Raw genomic sequence first — 25,445 nt, 5'->3', positions numbered from 1 at the left:
CCTCAGGATGGTTCAAAGAGAAAGAGAGAGAAAGACGAGAGGATGAGAAAATCCTGTTCTGGGATTACCGTGTCATAGAAAGTATCAAGCTTTTCGTCTAGATTGAAGTTACAGTGAATGCACACCCATTTTAAAAAATCTTAGGGTGGTTATTATTATATTTTGCCTCGAAACTGCATGGATTTAAAGTAATTTAAATAAAAAGATCTGACGTGGAACGTTTATGTAGAATATCTTTAGTTGTAAAGATATGAATCTTCATAAATATCTGCAATCTCGATAAAAGAGTAGTTTTGAAGACCTCTGAACGGTGTCGTAATTTAGTAAATATAACACTAAATCGAAGATTTATTTTTACGTTCTTCACAGTATAATTTTGCATAAATACGTAGAGTGTATCAATGGTTCTCGTATCAGAGTTAAAAGTACGCTTCGTTGGCCGGAAACCAGGTTGGTTACGGATAACGAAATGCTGGAGGGATGGTTGTATAAATTAAGTTTAGTGATTAACTGAAACATTGAAATATTGTTGCGTTTAAAAGCGAGATGCTTATTAAATTCGGATGGTTGAAGCTATACCGCTTGCTGAAATATTTACAAGCGGGAAATGAAACGGTAGAAGATTTAATGAGCCGATTCCGCCGCGGATTAACATGCAGTTTTTATATTTACTCGTTTTGTTAGGTCCTTCGTTTAATGCAACTTCAATCTACAAATCAAACGTAGATCGTAATAAATTTTATTATCGCCAAGCGTTATAGTTCTCCTTGGTATACAAATAATAAATTCTCTTAATATATACATATAAATATAATATATCGCCTATCGATTACGATTCCAACTACTGTACGATCACCACGGCTCATCTCAACACAGTCGCATTAGAGTATCTTTGTCACGGCGTATCACGCTCGGAGAGAATCCTGCGGGACACGGAACTGGTCTCTTTCCGCGGTGGAATCGAATTTCAATTTAGCGAGTGGCAGAGGGCGAAAGAGTGGCAAGACCAGGTTGATCGTGGAGGTCCGCGGTTGTTTGTCGACAGGCGTGCATCGTTCTCTCCTGGAACGCTTTTCTTCGGCAATCGATTGCCGGACAGGACCCGGCATCGAGGGATTTCCTCGAGTGCTTCCGCTGTCTCGTGCAGCTTGCACTCTCTCGAATCGGTTCGCTGGCTATGGGAATGGGACTAACTGTTTTCTCGATCGTGTCCGTTGATCGAATTCAACGGAAACAATGACCACCGGAATAACCGGTACACGTACGGTCTGCTCGAACTCGTTCCTCCGACGAGTACGTTCGATTTTCCGAAAATCGTTGACCAGTTTGGTGTATACGGGTCTCTGGCCGTCGATCCTGATGACGGTTCGCGAAGTACACGAGCGTCCATGGTGTAACCTGCGTGCTAACATTGTGAATTTCACGCGGAATCTACCGTTCTGTTGACGAGCAAGTGAATTGTTTGATCCTTTGCGCGTCACGGTTCGAAAGTGCCCGAACTGTTGCCCACTTTTTGGCGACGTGTAATTTCATTAGGAATTAAATTGGTTTTTCAGGAAAGCAGCACATTATTAACGGTTCGTCTATTTAGTAACGAACAAGTTTTTATTCTTCGCTGATTTTTAAAATGGCACTTATTGTTATTTTAGTGATAAGAGAAAGAACGTAATGTAATAGGGTTAGTTGTGATCAGTTGAAGGTAATGTAGGAAAAGTATGAAAACGTCGTATAAAGACTTTACGTAATGTAAAAAATGAGAGTGCAGTATAAAAATTCATGATAAAGTAAAACACGATGGTTGTGTATGGAAATTCCATGTAAAGTAGAGAATAGAGATGCTTTGTAAAAATTCTAAGAAAAATGAGAGAGAGAGAGAGAGAGAAAGAGAATTTTATATAAAATGGGAGAAGGAAATTATATAGTATGAATATTCTGTGCAAAATAGAAAACAGGAAGATTGGATATGAAAATCCTCTAGAACAGAATAAAACAGAGATTTTGTTTAATGTAAACAGACAAAGTTCCTACATAAGAAATACGTGGAAAGAAATCACCAGACACGAGAGCAGACAAGAGACGAGAATAGCAGGATCGAAGAGAGAGCGTCTCAAGAACGAGTGAAGTGTTTCTGAGTCGGTCAAACAGTGAATCCAGGTTTCTCGAGGCTTCCTCTTATATACCAAATCTTCCTCAAAAAGATCGACGTCACATGGATTACAGCACTGTCTCTTACAGTGTTAACTATAGTTACAAATATTATAAAATATCACCGTTTACTTAATAATAAAATATTCAAATGTTATATATACCGAAAGTATCGTACAATTCTAAAATCGATATCCAAAGAAATTTCAAGCTCGAGAAATTTTATATCGAAATATGGATCTTATATATTTTTAAACTTTTACTGGAAATTTTGAAACGGGTGTTTAAATTATTCGAATTTTAAATAGTAAACTTTTTCTAAGTGAACGCATAAAGAACATACGCATAATTAATGTTTTGTATAATATTCAACTTTTACTAAAAGAAACGGGACCCAAATAACAGACGATGTATTTTCAAGTGTTCTCGAGAAATAATGGCGAGATTTTGGCACCATAACGACTTTCTGCACGACTTCCGGACAGGGTGGTGGCATGCGCTTGCTCCTTTAACATTAATACGTTGGACGTCGCGTAAAACTGGTTGCTTTACTGCGATACGAGGGAAACGTGCGGATCGTAAGAACTTCGTTACCACTGTCGCGGGAAATTGCACCAACTCGCGAAAAAACCCGTCGCACCCTGTAAATTTGCCATTATTAAATTCGACAAGGACGAACGAGGCAGGAAAAGCGGTCCGCCTACTTCCAGCCAGAGCGAGTTCTTGCTTCTAGAAACGGGGGAAAGATCCTTTCTGCTTCTTTTTCACCAATTTCTTCTCTTCTTTCATCTTTATCCAATATTTTCTTCCTATTCTAAGTGTAATATGTCATATATTCAGCGTTTTAATATTCCCACTGATGTTCCTATTCATAAGTATCACGTGTGCAAATTTACTGGTTTGCAAACTGTACAGGGACAAACTGCAGATATGTTCAATGATAGACGTGCAAAATACGGTCGTACTTCTTTTAAAGGGTAAATACACCGTTTTTGTGGAAAATTTACAAATATTCAGGCAAGTGTGTCGCATAGAAATGAAGTTTTAAGTTTCAGTAGGTAAGAGAAATCGGTTAAATATGCTTTTTACCTTTTATTTTTGATCAAAGAATGTGATGATTCAAAAGAGCCTTCGAGTCAAGATTGAAGTTGCCCTGATAGAATCATGAATATTGATGTTTGTCCCGAGTCGTCGCGGATGAAAATGATGGAGCAGCAAGCTGGTGTAATGAGTTATTCAAATTTTGTTTATGCCTTGTAAAATAGAGAGTATCAAACTAGGTTGCGAACCTTTGAATCCTGAAAACCTTTCACAGCAATATTCCCAAATTCCGAATTGCGATTTAACCACTACGTCTGAGTAAAAGAATAAAATAATAATAAAATAAAGTAGAATAAGCTCGGCCATAACAATAATATATTGGTTAACATATTTAACGCTCGTTACACTAGCTTCTCTACTAAATATACGCTTGCAATAAATATCTTGTAATATCTACGTATTTTTAGATTTGTTCCAAATTTTTTGCTTTCTAAAAGTATTCCAATATTTTCGTGAGTTACTGTAGCTTGACTAATCTATACGAAGTTTATCGATCGTTCGTTTTACGCGCAAGAAAGCCTCGATTCGCTTGACACGAGCGACGGAACACAGCTGTAAGCTGCAACGAAAGAACCGCACCCTCGTCAGTTTGTACGCGCGAAACCGCTGCGCGAAACGAGGCGTATTCGCGAGAATCCCCTAGGGATTCTACCGTTCTTGATCCCTGTTAGTTTTCGTTGCTTCTTGCGAGCTATGCGGCTAGCAGTTTAAATCGAGTCCGCGTCATCGGAACGAGCACGCAATTATGCTTTTTTCCGCTAGTCAGTCGCTTCTCCCGCCTCGGGACTTCCCGATTCCTCCACGAGAACCACGAATCTCGAGCTTTCTCTAAACGTGATGAGGGTGGAGTGAGGTTTTTCTTCACTCCCCCTCCCCCTGCTGTCAGCCTTGAGGAACAAAAAGCTAGATTCTCGAATTTTCTTTAGCAGACGCTCCAGTCGAACTGTTTCGCCTGTTTCCGACGGAATTTTGGCCATTTCTCTACGCTTTTTAGCGTTTCATATCCTTCTCGGTTATTTTTGTCGTTGACAGATATTATGGTATTATTGATTCAACTTTTGTCAGTTAATTAGTTTCAAATTATTTCACGATCGTATATCGGAAGGAACCTCTGTATTTCTTTGATGTTTTATTATACCTGAACTTACAGATTGATTTGACAGTTTCTAAATTTTCTATTCAGATCTTACTTTATCAGTCACGAGGAAAATATTCTTTCATATAACAAAGGATTATAAAATTTTGACTATCGTGTTTTATCGTCCATCGATACGATTCTTTTACGTAATAAAAAAAAAAAAAAAAAAGAAGAAAAAGAAACGGAGCAATGTAAGCTTTATTCCATTTAACCATCGGTATCCAACGATTGTACTCTAGTAATTACATCTGTTCTTCAGTTTCTCCGATTCCTTTATCTATCGCATCGAATATCTCGATTCGTCGGGGGAGGAACACGATCGAGCACAGTGAACGCGGCTTTTTATCATCGTCGCGGTCCCCGGTCGAGATTTTCGAAGCTTCCGTACCATCTCTCCTCCATCCGTTCCTTTCTTTTGTTCAGACCCATCGATCGTTCGACTCGATACGACGGGGAAAACGAGCGGTTTAGTGGCGCGACTCGATTAACCGATTCCCAGTAATCATAGTGAAAGCTATCGTCGAATCTTGGCGACGTACTTCTGCGAGAAAGAAACTCTACGGACTCTTATCTTATCGTCCGTTGCTCTGGTCTGCGTCTTTATCGTCTTTCTCGTTCTAAACGAAACTTGTTTGTTCCTCAGAGGCCGTTTCGAGAGTGTATCGTAATCGATGATCGATTAATCCCCGCGGAGGACGCGCGCGTTGCTTCGTTAAACGCGCCTGTCTTCCGGCGATGGCTTTTCATTTCGATAAAAGCTTCGAGAAACGTTCCTCGATTCTTATAGATCTCTACGATTGAAGTTAAACTTGATCGATGCTTACACGGAACCGTATTATATATTTGCGTTGAAAGGTGGGGGAATTTTTGTTGGGCTTGTGAAGGAAGTGTCTGACGTGGAAATATGATTCTTCTTCGACGGCTTTGGTTTTATTTTCTGGTTTGTTTCGGCTTCCAGAGCTCTCAGTCCGTATCGCTGGAATATACAAGCGGACGTAGATCGATCATCGTATCGCCTTGTCCGCTGTTTTTCTATGGGGAGATTGAAAATGGAATCGTTGAATTAGGGGGAAGAATAATTAGAATTAATTTAGACTGTTGGAAGAAAGTTTCGGTTTCGATAAATAGAAGAAGCAGTAGATAAGAAACGAAGACTGGACGAATTTTTGATAAATAAGTCTCGGTTAATCTGTATAACTAGCCTTACTAATAAGATTATAATTTTTCTACCCGAATTGTTAATTTCGCGCAATTTACCCGTTGCACGTGTTTCTCCATAATCCACCTACCCATTGATTAATAAAATAGCAACGTTCGCGCGGTGTCTGCGTGATATAAGTAAGAAATGTCAAGAGATAAAATTTCAGCCAACACTCGTAGCTACAAAGTTTTTAAACTTTCCTTCATCACGTGGTCGCCTTTCTAATGAAAGTCCGACGCGGGTCTCCGTTTCTTTCAGTGGCGCGCGTGCGCTTCCATTCTAACTCGGAGAAATTAGAAAATTAAACAAATAAAGCCGGAGCGGCGCCGCTTGAGCAAAGTGTTCCACCGACAACACATACAGCTGCATATACATAGATGCAGAGGCGCAAACTTCATTCCGTGGATATTTCTAGCAAAGTTAGAAAGTTACTGTAGCTTCCCTTTAACTCTTTTCAGCTGGCAGCAAGTTGCTCGGTCTACACATGTAGGGTTTGAGAATTAGCAACTCTCCGGCGAAAAACGAGACAGCAACGAGCGTGCTCGGATGAAACTGTCTGAGAGAGACATTAAAAATGTACGAACGAGTAGTCGAAACGTTAAATGCAGTGAGGACAGTTTTTTCTGATTTGTTAATTGAATTTTGGGGACTTGTTGAAATTTTGGTACACGCGTAAAGTGGTTGAAGGAAAGTTTGATTTTTATCAGTTGTTGTTTGATTATGAGAGAAAAGTACTTATTATAAAGAGGTGTAAAGTACTTATTATAGCCACGAGCTAGACAAATATTGTCCGAATTAAATTATTTTATTTTTCTCAATCGATCTAAAACCTGATCGTCCGAAATTTTCCTCGTTCATTCGATTGACACCGATTTTTCGCACATTTACGAACAGCATCGTTCGTCGAGCGACTCGCTGATGGCTCATCCGGGGAATCGATTGATTCAATTCAGCCGGTCCACTAACCCGATCGATCTGGCAGAGATTAGGTCCGCTGGCTAAGCCAAAATCCAGACGGCCATAGAGCCAACCCGGTGAAGCTGCCCACCGATCTCCAAGCGCCACCGCGTTCCTCGCGGCAGTGAAGTCGAACCTCGACAATACGCTCACCGAAATCTGAAAAGGAATTTCCGTACGTTAGTTGTATGTATTTGTACTATAAAATTTGTTCCCCTTGTCAAGCCTTTCCTTATGTTGTAAATTTTTCTTTGCACTTGCAATGCTGTTCGTAATTAATTTTATATATGTATCGATATAACAAATATAATAAAATACAAATATAATGAATAAATGTAAAAATATGTATAATATAAATAATAACGACTACGTGTTATAGAACTCAAGAATTTGAGAAAAGAGCTTCAATTTTACTTTGTCTTGAAGCAAGTTTTTAACAAAAAGATCTGCCAGAATATGGGCAATTTCTATTGATACAGTCTATTTAACAAGAATGTGAGTGGCGTAATTTAGTAACTGTTCGATATGGCAGTACAAATCCTATTTACTATATATTAAAACGCTTTCATATTAATAATCGGCTCGACCAGCACGATTGCCTAAAATCTATAGCATTAATTTCCGATTAATAATAAAATTAGCTAACATCGAATTTCAGGACTTACATCACTGGAATAGCGATGTTGTGGTAGTTGAAAGTAAACCGACCAATAAAATGAAATTTTTGAAACATAATTAAACATAATGAAAACAGCAAAAGACTATTGTGCTTATAACAAAGTATAGGTATTAGAACAGGAAAACCCCGCCATTTTACGTTCAGCAAGATACCAATATTTTAACAATAAGTAATATGGTGCAGATAATTTCCAAAGCGATGAGAGAGATCGATAAAAGACAAAACGGAGCGAGGACACATAATGAGGTGCGGATTAAATGTAATGTGCAGTGGAAGGGGTGATAGTGGTCATCAGTCGAGGGAAACATTAATGTTCCTTATATTTCATATGTTATAGGTTGAACACTGCGCGTCATGATTCTGAGAATTCGTGGACAGCTAGCAAGACAAAACTTGGAAAGCTTAGTGGTCAGTGACCAGGGAGGCGTGGAACAGATGATAGTGGCCGTCAGATGAGGGAAACATTTATGTTTCCTTATATTTCATGTTATATTATAAGTTGAACTGTATAAGTATTCGCGACCAGTTAGCAAAACGATTGGAGATATAATATTCACGAATTTTTACGTTGATTATTTTATCACATTATCTTGTTACGTTATCTTAGTCGAAGGACATCAGATTTTAAAGAATTTTTCTTGGATCAGAATAATTTGCCGCGCGAGCTTTTCTTCGCATAGTATAACATCTTGTCAATGAAGGTATAATGTCTAAGATGGTCTTGTTAGATTTCATAGAATATTTTTGTCGGATGAATACGATCGAGGGTTGAATTACTAGAGCAACGAAACGATGGAAATTTGGCGTGAAAAGCAGCCTTTCACCTTAAAATATTACGCGTTTGCGGGCTTCGATGACACGTGGTATCATCGCGTCCAGGCAATCAATAATTCCGAACGAATCTGATAATCCACCGCTATTTCAGTCCGCCTCTCGTCGACTCGCTTGCAGCTCTCCACTGTCGCGCTTGTTTATTCTAGATCCGCGAATAGCTGCAGCGATAAAATTGCTGCTATCTACGCTTGTAATTTTTCATTCGATCATCTGTCAAAAAAGAGCTTTGGAAAATCCGCGAATTACGTCGACTTAATCCCTTTGGTCATTTTTCTTCAGCAGATTTTTAGGAATTCCCTCTGTTTAAATAGATCAATATTTGATTCGCAGTGTAGAAAATCAAATATAGTCTTTGACATAAACGTATCTATAAATTACAATGGAAAGAATAATCTACGTTGGTTCGACGTTGTCCAACGATCATTTCGATAACAAATTTGATCCATCGTGAAACGCACTTAATCCCAGCCATCCCGATTCGACTAAGCAATTGTTTGCGCCGGCCGGCGCGTTATTATTGATTTACCTGTAACACAAACAGAAACGCGATCAGGACTACGGTGGAATAGAGCGTTCCGTTTAGCACGCTGTTGATGGCGACGAGACAGCCCCGAGGGTTTAGGCTGTCGTAAGTGGAGTTTTGTTCCGAATTTGGCAGCTGAAGCGGATCGTGATAGCACGGACCCTTTACGTTGATTCGGCAGCAACTCCACGGCACCACCGGCGGTGTCACGCGACCATCCACTTTCGCGTACCTGAAACAAGATTCCTACGTGTCGGATCGCCTCCACACGTACAATCCATTTTCTCTCTTTTACGTTCCTCTGCTTCTCTAGCCCTCCTTCTTATCCCGGTCTCTACGGTGTCGTTCAGAAGAATCGTTATACTTTGGTAGAAACGTGTTTCCAAGATGTTGGCTGCTACATCGGTACAGCTGGACAAGGAAAAGATGGTTATGCCGTAAATGGACTGAGTTTGTTTTAAGGAAGTGGCGATTTTGAGTTGAGGTTTTTCTTTTGCGGGAATATTTTTGTCCCCGATTATGAAAGTAATATCAAAATTAGAAAGTAAAAAAGATCGTTACGTACGGTTGTAGAGTGATTAAGAAGGGAGTTAAAAATTAAAAGAAATTGTCACGTACTTTCGCAGGTATTGACAAACGCTTCAATTTTTTTCAATTACTTCTTGGATAGTCATAGCAAAAAGCCAGGATCAGTGGACGCCAGGCGTAGGAAATTATCGGGGAACGTTGATAGCGAACATTAAACGAGCCACCGATTGGCATTCCGCAAGTTGTTGAACTTGCTAATTCGAACTTGTACGCGAACAGGTCTGCGAAGTACAGAATGAGCTACGAACCGTGTCGCGTACCCTCCTGGACCGGCGACACCATCTCGACCGTGGCTTTTCGTGGCAAGTTTTCGTGCGAAAAGCGGTCATCGACCACAGGACTTTCACGTGTCCTATACGGTGGCTACGTTCGGGTAATTAAACGCGGTGGCATCGATCTGCGGCTTGAATCGGTTCATGGACATCGATAGAGGCGAGCTTGGATTTCGCGATGCGAAATTGGAGAAAGATCATTTCGGAAAGTTGCTTCCATGAATTATAGATTCCGTCGAGAGCTAATCGGATGTAGGAGTCTTTTCAAAATTGCTGGCAAATCTGGGATCACTGTAAGAATTCTTTAAGGAAAGAGCATTACCATCGTTATAATAATCGATATTTTTGAAATGTACCTGACAGATGGTAAAGATAGATTTTTAGTACTAAAGAAAAAAAAAATGAAAAGGCAATATCGATAACACGATATTAGTTGCAAAACTATTGCGAAAAGTAGATTTTAAATTAGATTAGGTATTTTAAGATGTTTCAATTATACAGGCTGAAAGCGGCGATAAGGAATTCAAGAAACTCTTGCCTTAAAATTTAGGTATCCAGGACGTTCGAATAATCGATCGAGTAAAATGGTAGTTCTCATAATTAAAACGATGTTATATCACGTTAAACCGTTAACAAAGAATCAAAGAAACGACTGTTTTGAAATTTAGGTATCTAGGTCATTCGAGCAATCGACCGAGCGAAATGCTGCCTCTCATAATTGAAACGATGTTATGTCACGTTACACCTTATCGAATTAACCCGTGGCGTCAGCCATTTTGTCGCGTGCATATGATATAATCTCAATGGATTTTACGAGATCAACGTGGAGAAGGGGGTGGTTGACGCTTGGGGAATAGTTGCGGCGACGAGGAGAGACCCGGGGCTCGATCCTAGTGGAAGGTATAATTCTGCAATTAACATAACGAGAAATCGATAACCCACTGTTCTATCTGCGATTACCAGCCACGACACAAAGGCTTCTATTCGGAACGCGCTATTAACCCTTTATTATCGAACGTATTACCGCTACCACATAATGCACACATACGTCAGCCTACAGAAACCTAACTATTAGGCAATTACCGCGAAACTACTCTAAGCAACGCGAACTCGCCCCGACTGCATGAATTGTTTCATTCAAATGTTTCGCATCCGTTACTTCCGCTTCTCTACTCGCAGCCAGCAAAATTCGTTAACCTCAACAATTCCAGGTATCAAGCGCACGGTATCTGTACCAAAAATCCTAAAGATAGTTTGCTAACTGTCAGAAATTTATTACAATCGGAAAACTCTATAGAATAATTACAGAAAGTGCAAGATTTTTGCGGAAATTTCTAATTTTTAATTCTTCGTTGGACGCTGATTCGAACGAAGAACATTGTTGCCAGATATTTTGCAATTTAAGCGGTAATAATGATCATGAATTGTGTACTTCGGCATTCCACAAGGCGATCGATCTTCACAACAATCGAGTTTGAAATACGGTAATTTGGTACGATAGAAGTTTTACAAAATGAAACTAGAAAATTATAAATATACAAAACGATATCAGAGAATTAAGGGAAATACGCGTATCATTAATTAATTATTTATGCATAAATATTTATTTTCACCTAATGTACCAAAAAGAAGCACATATCGCCTACAGAATGATCGTGTAGCGGCACTCGACAGCAAACTTTCCAACGGTTTCTGTCCTGTGACTTGCTACACAGAGACCCTATCCTTCGGACAAGATGATTGCCAGATCATCGACGGAGCCGAACGTACGACGACCGCGTACGACAACATAGACGCGGTGAACACACCGTTCCGCGTACTACCGTTCTGGCCATACGATGTTACACTGTGGTTCGCGATGCTGGAAGCGCAGTTCGGAACTGCCCAGATTACGGGCGACAAGACGAAATTTCAGACCGTTGTCGCGAATATTACCGTGCCGCACGTGCAGCTATGCGCGTGCCGCCGGGACATACTACTCGCCCCGCCGGTAACGTACCACGACGTACGCCGGAGGGTACCTCAAGAAGGAGCTCATTAAGAGATTGGGGGACTCGGACTCCAAGAGAGTGCGAAAGATGCTTGAAGATGAACACATAGGCGATAGGACGCCGTTCCAATTCTACCGGGATCTAATAAATCTTGCCACCCCGTCGACATCGAATGACTTTATCCTCACGCTCTGGGAGAGCCGACTACCGGTACATGTGCAACACGTTCTGGACGCCATGGACGAAAAGAAAGCTGAAACGCTAACCCGGATCGCCGATAGTATACACAAGATCCTCCCGGAGGCAGGACGGATTGTCGCGGTCAGCGCAGAAAGAACGGCAACGGACAGCGAACGACTAAACCGCGTCTTGGACGCGATGGAAGACGCCCTTTACGAAGACGAAACCGGAGTCGTCGTAGATCGACTTCGAGAAACAGACTGCAGCAGTTCGGACTCTGTTACTACCACGCGACGTTCCTAGAATGCGCGAAGAAGTGTCGTTCCCCGTGCACCTAGAATACGGGAAACGGGACCAGCCGTTCGTAAGCGCGGCAAGCGACGACGGCCTAGTATCCCGCCGCATATTCGTCATGGACAGGCACTCGAAGATCTCCTTCCTAGTGGACACCGGCGCCGATATATGCGTATATCTGCGCAATAAAATACGCGGACCCGCGAACAGAAGCGGATCGCAACATACGGTACCATCGTGATTAACCTGAACCTGTCCCTAAGACGAGCCTTCAAATGACGCTTTATAGTAGCCCATCATCGGCAGACTTTTTGAGCTGCTATGGGTTGCTATGGACCCGCGGAACAAACGACTCCTCGATACGACAACCCAACTGTCATCAATGGGATACGCTGCCACGGCCGACCAAATATCAATAAAAACCATAATCAGTGAATCAGTTTACCATCGACTCTTGGTGGAATTTCCGGACCTAACTCGTCTACCGGTTTTCGAGCGAGAGGAAACTCGACACGGCAATCGCAAGCTCTACGCAAAGTGTACATCGAAAGTTTGTTAATAAATATATTGTTAACTATACTCTAGTTTTTCTTTAGCACATATCACGACTTATCCACCTCAATCCAATATTAATATTCCGATGGCCAGACAGGCCAATCATCCTCCTATGTGATGTAATCATATCGCAAACACGAGACATATAATTTTAACGACATGAAATAAATAGTGCGGAAATGATAGTCGAAATTTATTTAATATATTCACAAATTCTCATATGGATATCTAGGTTGGTTTGAAGAATATAACGGTTCACGACCTCGCTTAAAAATTCCTCCATGTTACACACAACTTTCTTTCTAAAGAAACAAACGAATCTGAGCGATCGAGGAGCATTAACGTGCAACATTTCACCGGCCGTAAACCATTTCTAAATCCAGATGGAGAATGCTTTCGCATGGGCGTAACGTGTGGCCGGTAAAAGCACACACGAAGGAGCCCTTAGAGGGTGAGTTAGGTGGGCCAGACCTGAGGTGAAAGGCCCTTTCCACGGCGTGGAAATAATCTGGCCATGGAAGGGCACTTTGCCGAGGAGCCAGCAGTGTTTTAAATCCTTTTCTAGGAGCATCTCGTGGAGGGCGTAGAATCACGTTTCATCTCCTTCACGCTCTTCCTTGTGCTTTTTCTTCTTTCGATATACAGGGTGTTAGAAAAAAGTGGACGATATATTAGGTTCATGTAAACTAGTTGGTGGAGTGCAACGAATCACGTAGGAATTAAGCGTAATTTAATCAACGGATTAAACGTATGATGATATTTTCAACGCACGATTAAAGTTTGAATCCAAAGAAACATCCTACGTGCATCAACCTATAAGTATAAGGCGTATATTTAATAATCAAGACCACGAACACGTTCTTTTAACACAACGTATAGTCTCATTAAGAAATGGAAACCTCTAAGAAACAACGACGTCGATGTAGCGAGTATGAACAGCTTTGCAGAATCGTGGATGGCCGCTTTAAAATCGTATGACGGGACCACCCCTCTCGGTCAACTACTCCCGTTAAAATTTCGTTTCTACGCGGTGGGAACGCGTATAGTCGTAATTAAAATCCTGGCATACTTTCTGCGTTTCCATTAAAGTTCCTGGAAAATTTGTTCCTCGCCGTCGGTGGACAGAAATGGCTTGGGTATTACGTGTAATTATTGCGCGGATGCTCGTGGAAAAAATGTTACCAACACGATGGGATGGGTGTCGTGATTTGTTGAATTTCAATGCGCTTGATCGTGTGATTTCTGGTATTCTATTTTATATTCATAGAATAGTAATATTCTCCTGTGTTTGCCTGCAATTCAGGTTAGGGTTCATGTTCCATTCATAGTTTTATACAGGGTGAATCATGAATTACTTTACATTCTTTTGTTGTCAGTGAAGCGACTGGAACTCTTTCCGTGTCGTATCATATAATTGAAACGGGTATTTGGGACGATTGGAGTTCCCTTTTTATCAATCCTGCTTTTCCCAAGAAAATGAAAATGATAACAATGAAATTGTAACCTGTTCCCGCTCAGTTTTTAACTAATGTTCAGACAAGTTTCCGTAACGTTAAACACGCAGCATGCAAAATATACAGAATAATAAAAATATTAAACATATCAAATAAATAATACATAGTAGGATATATGTATGAAATAAATAATCGAAAATATATAAAATAACGAAAGCAAAATTCCATTTTTTTTTTTGTTACGTTTATAAAAATATGGATTTGTACGGACATTAAGTTTGCATTAAATTGCAGTTCGTATCTTTTCGAAGAAATTCAATTTCCGGTTACAATTTTAATTATAATTATAACACCGTATGAATTCTTATGATAACAGTTTAATAGCCACGATAAAATTTCGATATACTACTTTCTTGGGAAGATGTTCCACTTGGGTTAAGCAGGATCACTTCCTTGGAAGTAACACGACTATCGTAAGACGATAAAGCTCACATTGTCCATGAACCATGGTGGAGGGTAGGTGAGAAGATAATAGTCGATAAACGCGGATAAGATATAGATTTTATGGTGTATCCGATCGATAGGTGCTATCGACCCTCGATTGTCTTGACATAATTAAGCGATAATTACCTCAAGATATCCGGCGAGTCAAGCACAAGAAACTCCCGTTGCAGCCAATATGTCTTGTGCCAATCGTCGGACGAATCTATTCCACAACACTGCATGTTAACCTGCATGCTGTCTATTTTTCGCTTCCATGACACATCTGTGAAGTATCTTTTCATACCTATTTCACAGAATACGGAGAATTTTGACGATGAATTTTGATGAATTTTAGAAGGAACTAATTCTTTAGAATACGATCAAACACGATTCATTCGTATTATCTTAAAAAAATCATAATTATTAAATGGCACTAAAGGAGAGACGCAAATAATATTTAACCTATGCATGATGATTGAATCTCCCATGGGTCACCAATAAAGTGACTCCTGGGAACGAGACATACGGTGTATGAAAAAGAATGGCAGAATCGTCGGGCGTACATGAATCTCGATTATTCTCACACGAGATGGGACGGTATTCTGTGGAAGCGCCGACAAATTCCACGGAACGGTGGCCGGTAGCCTGGAATATTTTGCATTAGCCTACGACTTTCCGATATTTTATATCCTATCGAAGGAATTTGTCGAAGTGGTTGGATCCGTGGAAAATTGAAATTTTCATTTTCATTTCGCGGTCGAGACCTTCGGCGTATTAATTAAAAACCCATGATCGAAATAATCAAATGTCGATTCTAGTTAAATACTGGCGATTGAAGGTTCACGCGAGATCGAGCAGTTTATAGCGATTTCATTAGCGGTTTGGGAGATTTCAAAGTAACCACGTGGATCTTTCCATTTTAACGCAAGTGTAGAATAACGAATACAAAGATTCCCCATAGATAATTTTATTTTATTACAATTCTGTTTTTTTTATAACTTTGTCATGCTTCATTCTACATTTATTTTGTCAAAGGAAGATAAAGAAATAGTAAACGCACGATGATCTTCGTATGGTTCGCGGTTCGCGGATAATCAAAGTAAAATATATGTTTATCGTGAACCAAACAACTGTTAATTCGATCACCACGAAACATTTCACTGGTACATTGTTTCTTTTTGTATAATTTGTCAGTGGTATTAATGTTTGGACTATTCTGAACTCTGTCATTACCACTAAATTCACGAGATACAAAATATACAACACATGTCCTGCACCATAAACGATTCTTCACCAGCACTCACCCAGAAGCACTAAGTCGATCGCGATCTCCATATCTCTCACAATTTACAGCTAATTAGGGTAAATTTGCGTAGAGCACGCAGCGGAACGCGACGCATCAGCCTGCAAGTTTATCGGGAGCAAACGTTTCGAATTTCGAGGCCCGGAGCAAGAGGATCCACAGAGTCACGTATCTATTCATTAAGTAGCTAGACACCAAACGAGATTTCCATCGGTAATTTCGAACGGGACAGCCGGTGTGCGTCGCGTTCGACCGTCGATTTGCATATTACATAGTCGGATACTATTTCGCGGAAGCGCACCGTTTCCACCATCTGCCTGCCATATTGAGACAACACTCTGCTGGATCTAGCGTGCCTCGCGTGCCTCGTATATATCCAATCTTTCCGCTATTTTTCTCTTTCTTCTGTTTGCTTTGTTAAATATTCAAATTCGGAAAAACGACGGGCCAGCGGAAAATGAAGAAGGGAGAGGAACGTGGAAGGGGAAAAAAGGATAGGCGACAACGGATAGGCGTTCACGAGGCGATCACGCGGACAAAATGAATTCGCGTACAGCCACCTGCCGATCCGCGAATATCGCTCGCATACATCGTTTGTCGATGAATATTTCACGATTCCGGCGTTTGCCTCGGTTTCGCTTTGTCTCTCTGTTTTCGGAAAATGGGTTATCCGCGCTCGGCCACCGACGAATACCGTTTGCCTTGCTTTCGTTTTCGTTAATGGAGTTATCGTTGGCTTCGTGCAACGCCTGCGAGCGTTTATTGTTCCAATGGATGGAAATTAGGGAAATCGCGAAGCTCGAAGATATTATAGATCTGTTTGGGATTAATCGTTCGGCGAAGAAAGAAAATCACTCGAGAAATTAAAAATTTAGAAATGAAGACAAAGCGATATAAAACCGGGAGAACTCAATGTCCATAAAAAATAAGCGGCAGAAAGTAATTTTCCAGTTAGAGTCAAATCAAATAGACATAATCGATTTTTCCCCAATTTTCCCTCCCCAATATTATTTTAAACTCTGGAACTCACCCTCGTGAAGAGTTTGCCTAAGTTGAACCGTTAAAAGATCCGCTGTAGAGAAGCAGATGCTGGCCATGAAGCAGCCAACGAGCACCACGAACAAGCCTATCAGAGTCCATAGGAACAGTCTCAGGTTCATCCCTGGCCTGAAACAGACGAATCGTCCGTTATCACCAACTGGATGGCTTAATCTATAATCTTTATTTAAGACAGCCTAGAACCGGTCCATTTTTAACTCAGCAAGGAACCAGTCGCGATTAATTTCGTCTTCCAATTTTCACACTTTGATGCAAACACGGGTGCGTCTATGTGCGTGTACGTGTGTGAATTGAAAGGAGGCGGAAAATCATTCTAACCACCGACTAGATACCGCGGAGATACATTAACGAGCGAAAGGGTAATTAAAACAAATGAAGTTTGGCGGAGTATCGGTGGAATTACTTGAAAATTCTGACAAATCGATCGGCCTTCGGCAAGCGGCCGTTTTCCAATTCGTACTCGGCCGGTCGACAGAGAGAAAGAAAATTAAGAAAAACACGCTAGGGGTTAATTCTCCGGTCGTTCTCCAACGAGGTTACGCTCGAATCCACTTTTCGCCACCCTCTTTTTCCTCCTCGCCCTTTTTCGTTGTCCATTTATCGTTTCTTTTCGTCTCGTCTATAAAGAGTCGAATGAACTGGATGTTCTCTTCGATCTTCGTTGTTCAGGCTAGATACTTTTCTTAGACTTAGATGATTGTGAAGTTTAATCGATAAATTCGTTGATCGATATACCATTGAGATTTTTCGTCAATTTTATTCGACGAGTATAGCGCAAAAGAATTCTTCACCTTTCTGAAAATATATACTCTACCATATACGTTTAACGTTACTTGTTTAGATGAATTTGTTTAGATTTTCACCATATAATTTTACGTACATCCGATTTTCTTCGGGGAAAAATCCTAGTTTCCAATTTTTTAGCACTTTTGTCTCCATCTCCCACGGATTTTGTATAATAGCAACCGAGACGCACATTGTGCTCGCGTAGATCCGATTACAAGGACCAATTGATTGTATTCACGCACACTCGACATCCCTAATGAATGCTTCAATCCGGTGAATTTCCGTTCGCGGCGCGGTTTCCGCAGGGAAATATCAAGAATATCCTGTCGTTGTTCTCGTTAACTAATTTACGCGAAATCACAGCTTCGATCCGGCTAATTCGCAATTTGGCCGGTATTGTACCACGAAATTTAACCTTCCAGCCTTTTTCAGTCTTCTGATTTCTCTAATTGTACTAATTCGCGTACCGATGAAACGTTCAAATAACTACATGGAAACGTATTGCGGCAGAGAACAAAGTTACAAATTAATTAATTACGAAGCTAAAGGGATGACACTGTGAAGAATTGAAATACGCGATTAAATCGAAAAATTCTCCGAACCTTTACACATGCCACAAACATGTTCAACCTACTAATTAATACGTAAATTTGTTATGGACAGAATCGACATAAAATTACAAAAAGCGACAGAATGTAATTTGAAAATTTGTGTTACGACAATAATTGGTTTACCGTTACATTTTAGTATTTCTGGAATATTTTATCATAAAATTAAAATTCGGAAAGAGGTTACTTTTTGGTGATTCGTTTTCGAAGCCGGTACACGTGCAACGAGTGAACAATTTGCAGAAAAATGAACTTATCTTTCTTACAACGTTTCTCTTCCACGAGGCTATCGCAAAAACCGAAGAAATTAAAGGAGGAATGTCGCTCGCGGTACCTTTGATCGCGTGGATGTTGTGGGTCGTTAATTAAGCCGCGATGTCATCTTCTTCTTCGTGTACACTTCGTGATTGCGCGTTTCCACGTTGAATATTGTAAGTTAGAGTGATGTACGTTGATTACTATCACGATTACTTATGTATTGCGTACAAAATGTTTACCAATGTAACGATTACGAATGCATTTTTAAAGGAAAATAAAAAAAGATCAAGATAAGGTTTCAGACGATATGAATGAGATTATATACGAGATATGAGACAGACAATGTAGACGATGTAACAGATGTAAATTACAAAAGTACCATTCAATTTACTTCTGTTAGTCATTTTAATATTCCAGAAATTTGTCAAAAAAGCTTCTCAAATGATACAAATTTTCTAACCTAACCGCAAACGCTATAAACTAATCAATTATATTCTTAATTGTATCATCGATTCATTAATTATTCATTAATCCCTACAATCCATTATATTAATAACTCAAGGATTACATAAAACAATTAATCTTCTGAATATAATATACGAATAAGGAATAAAAAGATTAAAAAAAGAGCATTTCGTTAATTATGTCACACGTTTCCCCGGTACAGAAGGCACAGAAAAGTGAAATCTTATTAATTCAACTACAATTACCCTTCGGCATAGTGGAAGTAATTATAGCACAGCTTCACGCCCACCAGATTATGAGCGAGCACGTAAAGACCGTATAACGTCAGGGTTTTAAACACAAGCCCGAAGAGATTCTCGTCGTCGAAGCGCAGTTTCGTCGCAATCACGAACGAAGCAATCACTCCCATGAAAAACAGCAAGAATCCGATAAGAAGACTCGCTAGAATCGCGAGCACCACGTATCGATGCAGATATTTCCTCTGATTTTTCGTGAATTTTATATCGAATACTGCCATTTTAATAATGTCACCGTGTTTCCTTTCTTTTGTCCCATCAACGCCCTCTCGTACGATTTAATATTATCGGCGAGTTTTGTTTCTTTGATAATTATTAAAATTAGGTATTAAAATAGAAATTAGTCGTCTATTTGAAATTGACATGGATATTTCTATTCGCTGGAAGAACCATGGCTATTCGGCGTAAAATAGAATAATTCTGTTGTTAAGAATATTGTTAAATAAATTATTGTAAGAGAACCCAAGGATGACTGGAATAAATCGAAACGAGGAAGGATCTATAATCTACATCGTCGTCGCTAATTAGTCGTTGCCATGTCGCGTAGTTCGTTCAGAATTCTGGCACTTGTGTCGAGGCCGGTTTGCTGCCGTGTTAAGGATCCGGAATTTCCTCATTCCTGCGACGGAAACTGTACCCGCCGAGGTATTTCTATGGTATCTAGGGAGTCTTCGTAGTGAATCGCGTCCATGTCTACAGGGTGGAACACGCCACCTTACGACAAATCCCTTAACACTTACAGCAGTTCACAAAAATATTCCAAAACTTACGAAAATCTTTTATGAATGCGTTGCTTATGTTATTGTGTACCAATGAAATTTCAAAATGTTTTATATAACACGTTCAATACGGACATATAAGTTCTTTACGGTAAACATTCAAATACATTTTTTAATTTACTACGTGTATCTTCCATGCATTCAAGTCTCTCCTGTTTATTTCACTATCTTTGTTTATTCCTCTTTAAACACAGTTTCCGATAGAAATTATAATACCCACTCTATAGTAACTTTACGTTAAGCAACTATTACGATATAAAGAATCTTAAATTTGTTTCAATGTCGAAGAAATAAAGCCACGGAAACTTCCAAGAAAATTTTAGTCTTCTGCTATTACCTATTACATTAAAACTACCACTTGCGTGAAGGTTAAAACGCAAATTTCCAGTATGCTTAAGCTATCGAAGTTTCTGGTGGACGATGCAAAATCGTAGGATACACGGTAAAAGCGACGAATTGAAGGGAACACGAACAACGATCCTCCCTTTCTCTTACACATTCTCCCTTTCTCTCTCTCGGGGTGAAAATCGTTTAAAACGCGCCGAAAGTTTTTTAATTCCGCGAGAGGATCGTGCAGCCAGGGTTTTTCATTAACAGAAACTACGAAAAATCTGACGATGGGCGGCTAGCAACGGCGTGCTGGACGATTACTTCCAGGTCACCCGGTAAGTGCTAACGCGCGATACCAGCGTTGCTGTAACGGGCATCGTTGCAGGACGAGAAGAACGAGTAAACGAGGGAGTATGGAGGCATTCAGTGTACTCAAGGGTGGAAGTTGCGAAACGTGTACGGTCTCTCGCCTTTTGCTCCCACCCTTTTCTGTTGCCTATCAAAACAGTCGTTTCGTACGGAAATTTCACTATCCTAGTCCGAATGAATATTAATTCAATTCCTCCTGTATCTGATAAAAATCTCAGCGTACACTCCGGTGGGAGGAATTCGTTGTTGCGTGCAATCGGATGGCAGAGTTTTATTTCCCCTTTGTTCGTGGCCACGACGTTTTAATTAATTTTTCCCTTTATCGGAGTGACCGTATTTATTTAGAATTTCTACGTACCTTTTAGCTATCGTATCGGATCGAGGTCTTTTTTATGGCCATGTTACTGGAAACTGCAATGTTTTGGAGAGTAGAATCGAATTAACTACCCATCTCTTTCAAATGGATTATTTAATTCTTAATACGTGGACACGAAATATTAAAAAGACAATGCGCTCTACATATGCTATTTGCGAACGATTTTTTAAAATTAATTCCATCAACAAACGAACTTCTATTAATCTGTAACAAAGTCAAGTCAGAATTTGTAATTCTACCTGTCAATAATTATTCCAACAACATTGAAAATATTCCAAGCAATCATTCACATCGAAACTCTCGATATTCGATATTTACGTCTTACATTTCATAGCACGTTTCGATTAATCGAACGATCTACTGTGGCTGGTCGTATCGATAGCCGCAATACCGGTTGGAAACGCGGGGTAAAAAGCTCTCCTCATAACCGCGATAAATTCATTGACAATGTATGGCCACGGCGCGCCTCGTCCCTCCGGAATAATCAATTACCACAGGATCATTAATTAACTGGGAAAAGTGCAACGATTTAAAGGCAGAGTAACGATGCAAGTGGTACGGTGCCACGGATGAAAGAGGAAGTATAACTGGATGAGCATAAGATGCCCTATAATGAATCACCCTCAGATGATTCAAGGATTTAATGGGAAAATATTTTGTGGAGATAGTTGAAGAATTTTTTTTTCGAATTTGGAAATTGATGCGATTATGGAATTTAGCAGAAGTATCGATTAAATAAATATTTTGCGAAACGTATCGTATTTCTTTAGAACAGAGAATTTTGATTCGATTACTATTTATCTGTATCTACATAATCTTAGACTTTATAATTATTTCTCGAGTGAATATGTAATAAAATTATCAAACGTATACTTCACAATTTCCATCCAAATTCAGAACGAACTAAATCATCCGTTTGCTAGGATGCGATAAATTCTCCATAGAATTCATCCCATATTTGCTACTAACAATAATTCATATTCCTCACAATCAAACCATCAGAGGGTTCTAATCGATCTATTATTCAATCTGTTTATTTCATCAGGCGTAAAACTAAATCTATCACACCTCCGAATAAATCCAAATTCAAATTTGCCAAAATTAACTATCGATCGTTCATCCGTGATAATTCTTGCATTGCGTAATTCGTCGTTGCTTTTTCCCTCTTTTCACCTATTTTTTAACCTTCCCTTTTTCCTCTGTTTATCACGGTAGACACAATTCCCGTTCGCTGGTTAACAACGGCCAATGAAAACGTTTCATTACGCATCGGTGTTCCGTTGTTCGTCGACCAGGACCAGCTTTATCGCGTTTGTTTGCTCTTCTCAGCACGCTGATTTCCGGAAATCCGCGGGAAATCATCGAGCCACCAGTTTAAACGCGGCTTCAGCGACATTCCCGAGAGGATTCGAAGGATCCCACGGTTTAATCGAGCATTGCGACTGCTAAGGGCCGATTCAGCGGGCTCTTTGGTCCAAATTCTGACGTTTCAGAGATTCGATTTTAGGGGCAGAGTTTTATGGAGATTCTGTGTGCTGAGATCTAACCTTGTTACCTGAGATCTACCTAGCCGTATTTGAGCTTGCGAAAATTGAAAAATGTTTAATCCATATTCGAGGATTTTTCGTTATACAGGTTTTTTTATTCCCGAGGAATTCTATTATTTAGAAAGAGATGTGGGAAAGTAATTTGTTATATGTCCGAGAAGTGAACTTGATGACAGTCACTGCACAGGATTAATCACAAGCATCGCCGAATAAAATTGATTTGTTTTATCTCTCAAAGATTATTCTTTAACAATCGTACCGTTATTTTCCCAGCTTATAAATCTTTTATCTCAGAATATCCCATGCCCTCGATATTTACAGAAATCAATGACAAAATGCACAAAATATTCGCGCAAATAGTGGCGTCGTAATCATACAATTTCACGTTACAGGTTTTGTTACCTGCTGTAATAGGAGAGAAATAACGTAAGCTGACAGATCGGAAGCGATCGATTCAATTTTCAATCAATTTTCTCCATCGATATAGTTAGGATCGAGGCGACAAACGCGTGTGGCAACTCAAACAATCAAACGGAACAAACGGCCCGCCTAAATCGTGCCAATCGATCGGTCCTGGTTGACCAGCGGATCTATGCCTCAATTAACACCTGGCTGGTGCGTGCGCACCGGTCGCAATACATCGGAATCAATCCTCATTAGCATAGGTTTTAATTTAATTGCCGCGGGGAACGAGCAGCGCCACGATACCTCGTTATTTTTCTCGATCGAGTTCGTTTCTACCGGACACCCTGTTACTTCGTGTCCAATCCGGTGACCGTGTTCACCGTGAAATGCTAAATAGCTTGGATTTATCGCTTGCAAAGAAATTCTCCGAGGAAAGTTGCACCTTTTTTTTACCTTATTTTACAATCGAAATTTTTATCAATTTCTTCTTACGCTTCAATATTACGCCGTTAATCTTCTTGTTCGACTGTATTTGGCGGTTACATTTTTTTACACTTTTGATTTACATTCTTTTGTAGATTATATCAGGACATTTTCGATTATCAATGTTCTTAGTTTATACTTACAATGTTGTACGATGCTAGTTGAATTTTCTTCTTTTCCCTGATTGACCAAAGTTTTCGTCAACGCAGAACGTTCTCTTTTTTTCTTTTCTTAGGTATTATTTCATGATCGCACAGACTGACGACAGACGGCAGTAAATTACCACGAATTCAGCTATTCTTCGCGCGAGCTGGCGGAGATCCGCGCGCATTTTATGAAATCTCGCGGGCTAATAGCTACGGGTGGATAAGATGCGGGCCTCACGAGCTCGTAAAGAGGAAAGACGGTTCTTATGTAGCAGGGCGGGGGGTAAAGAAGCCGGCTCGCGAATTATCCTTCTAGCGAGAATGGTGAAGCGAATTCAGGCGGGCGATCAACCGTGACGAGTCACGCCTTTCCGTCAGAGAATCGGGAGAAGGGAATTTTTCTCAAAAAATATTCTCTTTTCCTTAGATCGGGATCCTCTGATCTCGTGATTTAAAACGAGCCAACTGGAAATGTCGGAGAAACGAGATAAAAGGATTCGACGATCGAGAAAGATTTCAATATTCTGCTATTAATTTCCGACAAGATTTCTCGTAATAGCGAATTCTCCCAAAATATATTCTCAGTGGAAGCGTTTGGAATTACCACGCATTTGAGAATTAGAAAGACGAATAAATTTAGAATTTTCTTTATCTTCGATCCAGTATGGATTTTTAATTAAGAATGTAACAAAGTAAAAAAGGATATATGGTGTTTGTTACGACCGTTCGCGGAGAGACGCGGTCGCGAGGAAAACGCGTCAGCGAGAGGCGTAAATTCTCGCTACGATTCGGGTTAATCGACGCCGCGAAGTAGTCGTTCCCCTGTTTCGGTTAAGATAACAGAGGTGGTTAAATGAATATGACACAGTAGAGTAAGTTATATTTCACCGTTTATTCCAACAACTTATAACGAAGGCAGTTGCGCTGGTGCGTATGTACGAGATGAGTGAGTGACTGATCTACGGGTGTGTATACCCGGTTAAAGGATGTTGACCGTTCGAAGGATGTAAAATCAGTACTGTCTTGGGAGACGATGCTGTGTCGGAGGAAAGCTAAGGATGGGTGTGTCTAGCGCACGGGGCCATCGGATTTGTTGGTGACGATTTTAGTTAAGAGAGTGAGGGAAATAGGCTTCGTCGTTAATTGGTTAAACGAAGGGTCTTAACCGCCCTCGAGAGAAAGTGGGTAGTAGGAGGAAAGTAGCATCATCCCTTGTCAAGCCGTGGTAGACAATAGTCTTTAGAAATTCTTCGGAAACAGACGTTTGTTTGGTTTGAAGGACCTCTATTAGGAAATCTATGAGATTTATGGAAGGTACTTGAGACTGTTGAGGGTACGCAGTGAGTATCCGAAGACATCTGGTTGCCATCTTGCCCGCGGTGTGTGGCCTCGGCTAGGTAGAGTGTTACGCGACGTAACAGTATTTATTTTGCGAGGAATTTATTGAGAAATCTACAACAACAAAGAGAGTTTACAACATCTACCTTAAATTGTAATTTTTATATGAAAAAGTCATATGTTCTACTAATCAATAAATGAATAAATCAAATAAATGAATAATGTCTGTTTTCTGGTATTCCTGGCAAGAGTTTAATAATTAAACAAATTAGAAAATATTAGACAAAAATGAGAGATGTTAAAAAGCTAAAAGATTATCAAATCACAAAAATGAAGCTTTCAAGAACGAATCAAGAAGAATCAGCTAAATGACTATAAATTTAACAACAAAAGGACTATAGTGAACGTACACGTATAGAGGCAGTCCGATTATAGAATACTAACAGAGGCTTCCTTTTCCTTCATGCAACAGTCGAATCGTGTCACGATTCCCTCGTCGAAT

At 40.0% G+C, this 25,445-nt stretch overlaps 1 protein-coding gene across 1 annotated transcript in view; it reads right to left on the bottom strand.

Annotated features, from left to right (window-relative positions):
* Nucleotides 1–25,445, bottom strand: part of kl-2 (dynein heavy chain 2, axonemal kl-2) — a 220,718-nt gene that overhangs the window by 54,177 nt on the left and 141,096 nt on the right. The window contains exon 3 of the mRNA XM_076625047.1: nt 16,729–16,865. Coding sequence (XP_076481162.1) covers nt 16,729–16,865 — 137 coding nt within the window. The remainder of the gene's footprint in view (nt 1–16,728; nt 16,866–25,445) is intronic.

Source organism: Bombus vancouverensis, chromosome 15 (genome assembly GCF_051014615.1).
Source record: "Bombus vancouverensis nearcticus chromosome 15, iyBomVanc1_principal, whole genome shotgun sequence".
Taxonomy (NCBI): Eukaryota; Metazoa; Arthropoda; class Insecta; order Hymenoptera; family Apidae; genus Bombus; species Bombus vancouverensis.
Note: the sequence above shows the minus strand (reverse complement) of the source record. Positions and strands in the feature narration are given on the sequence as shown.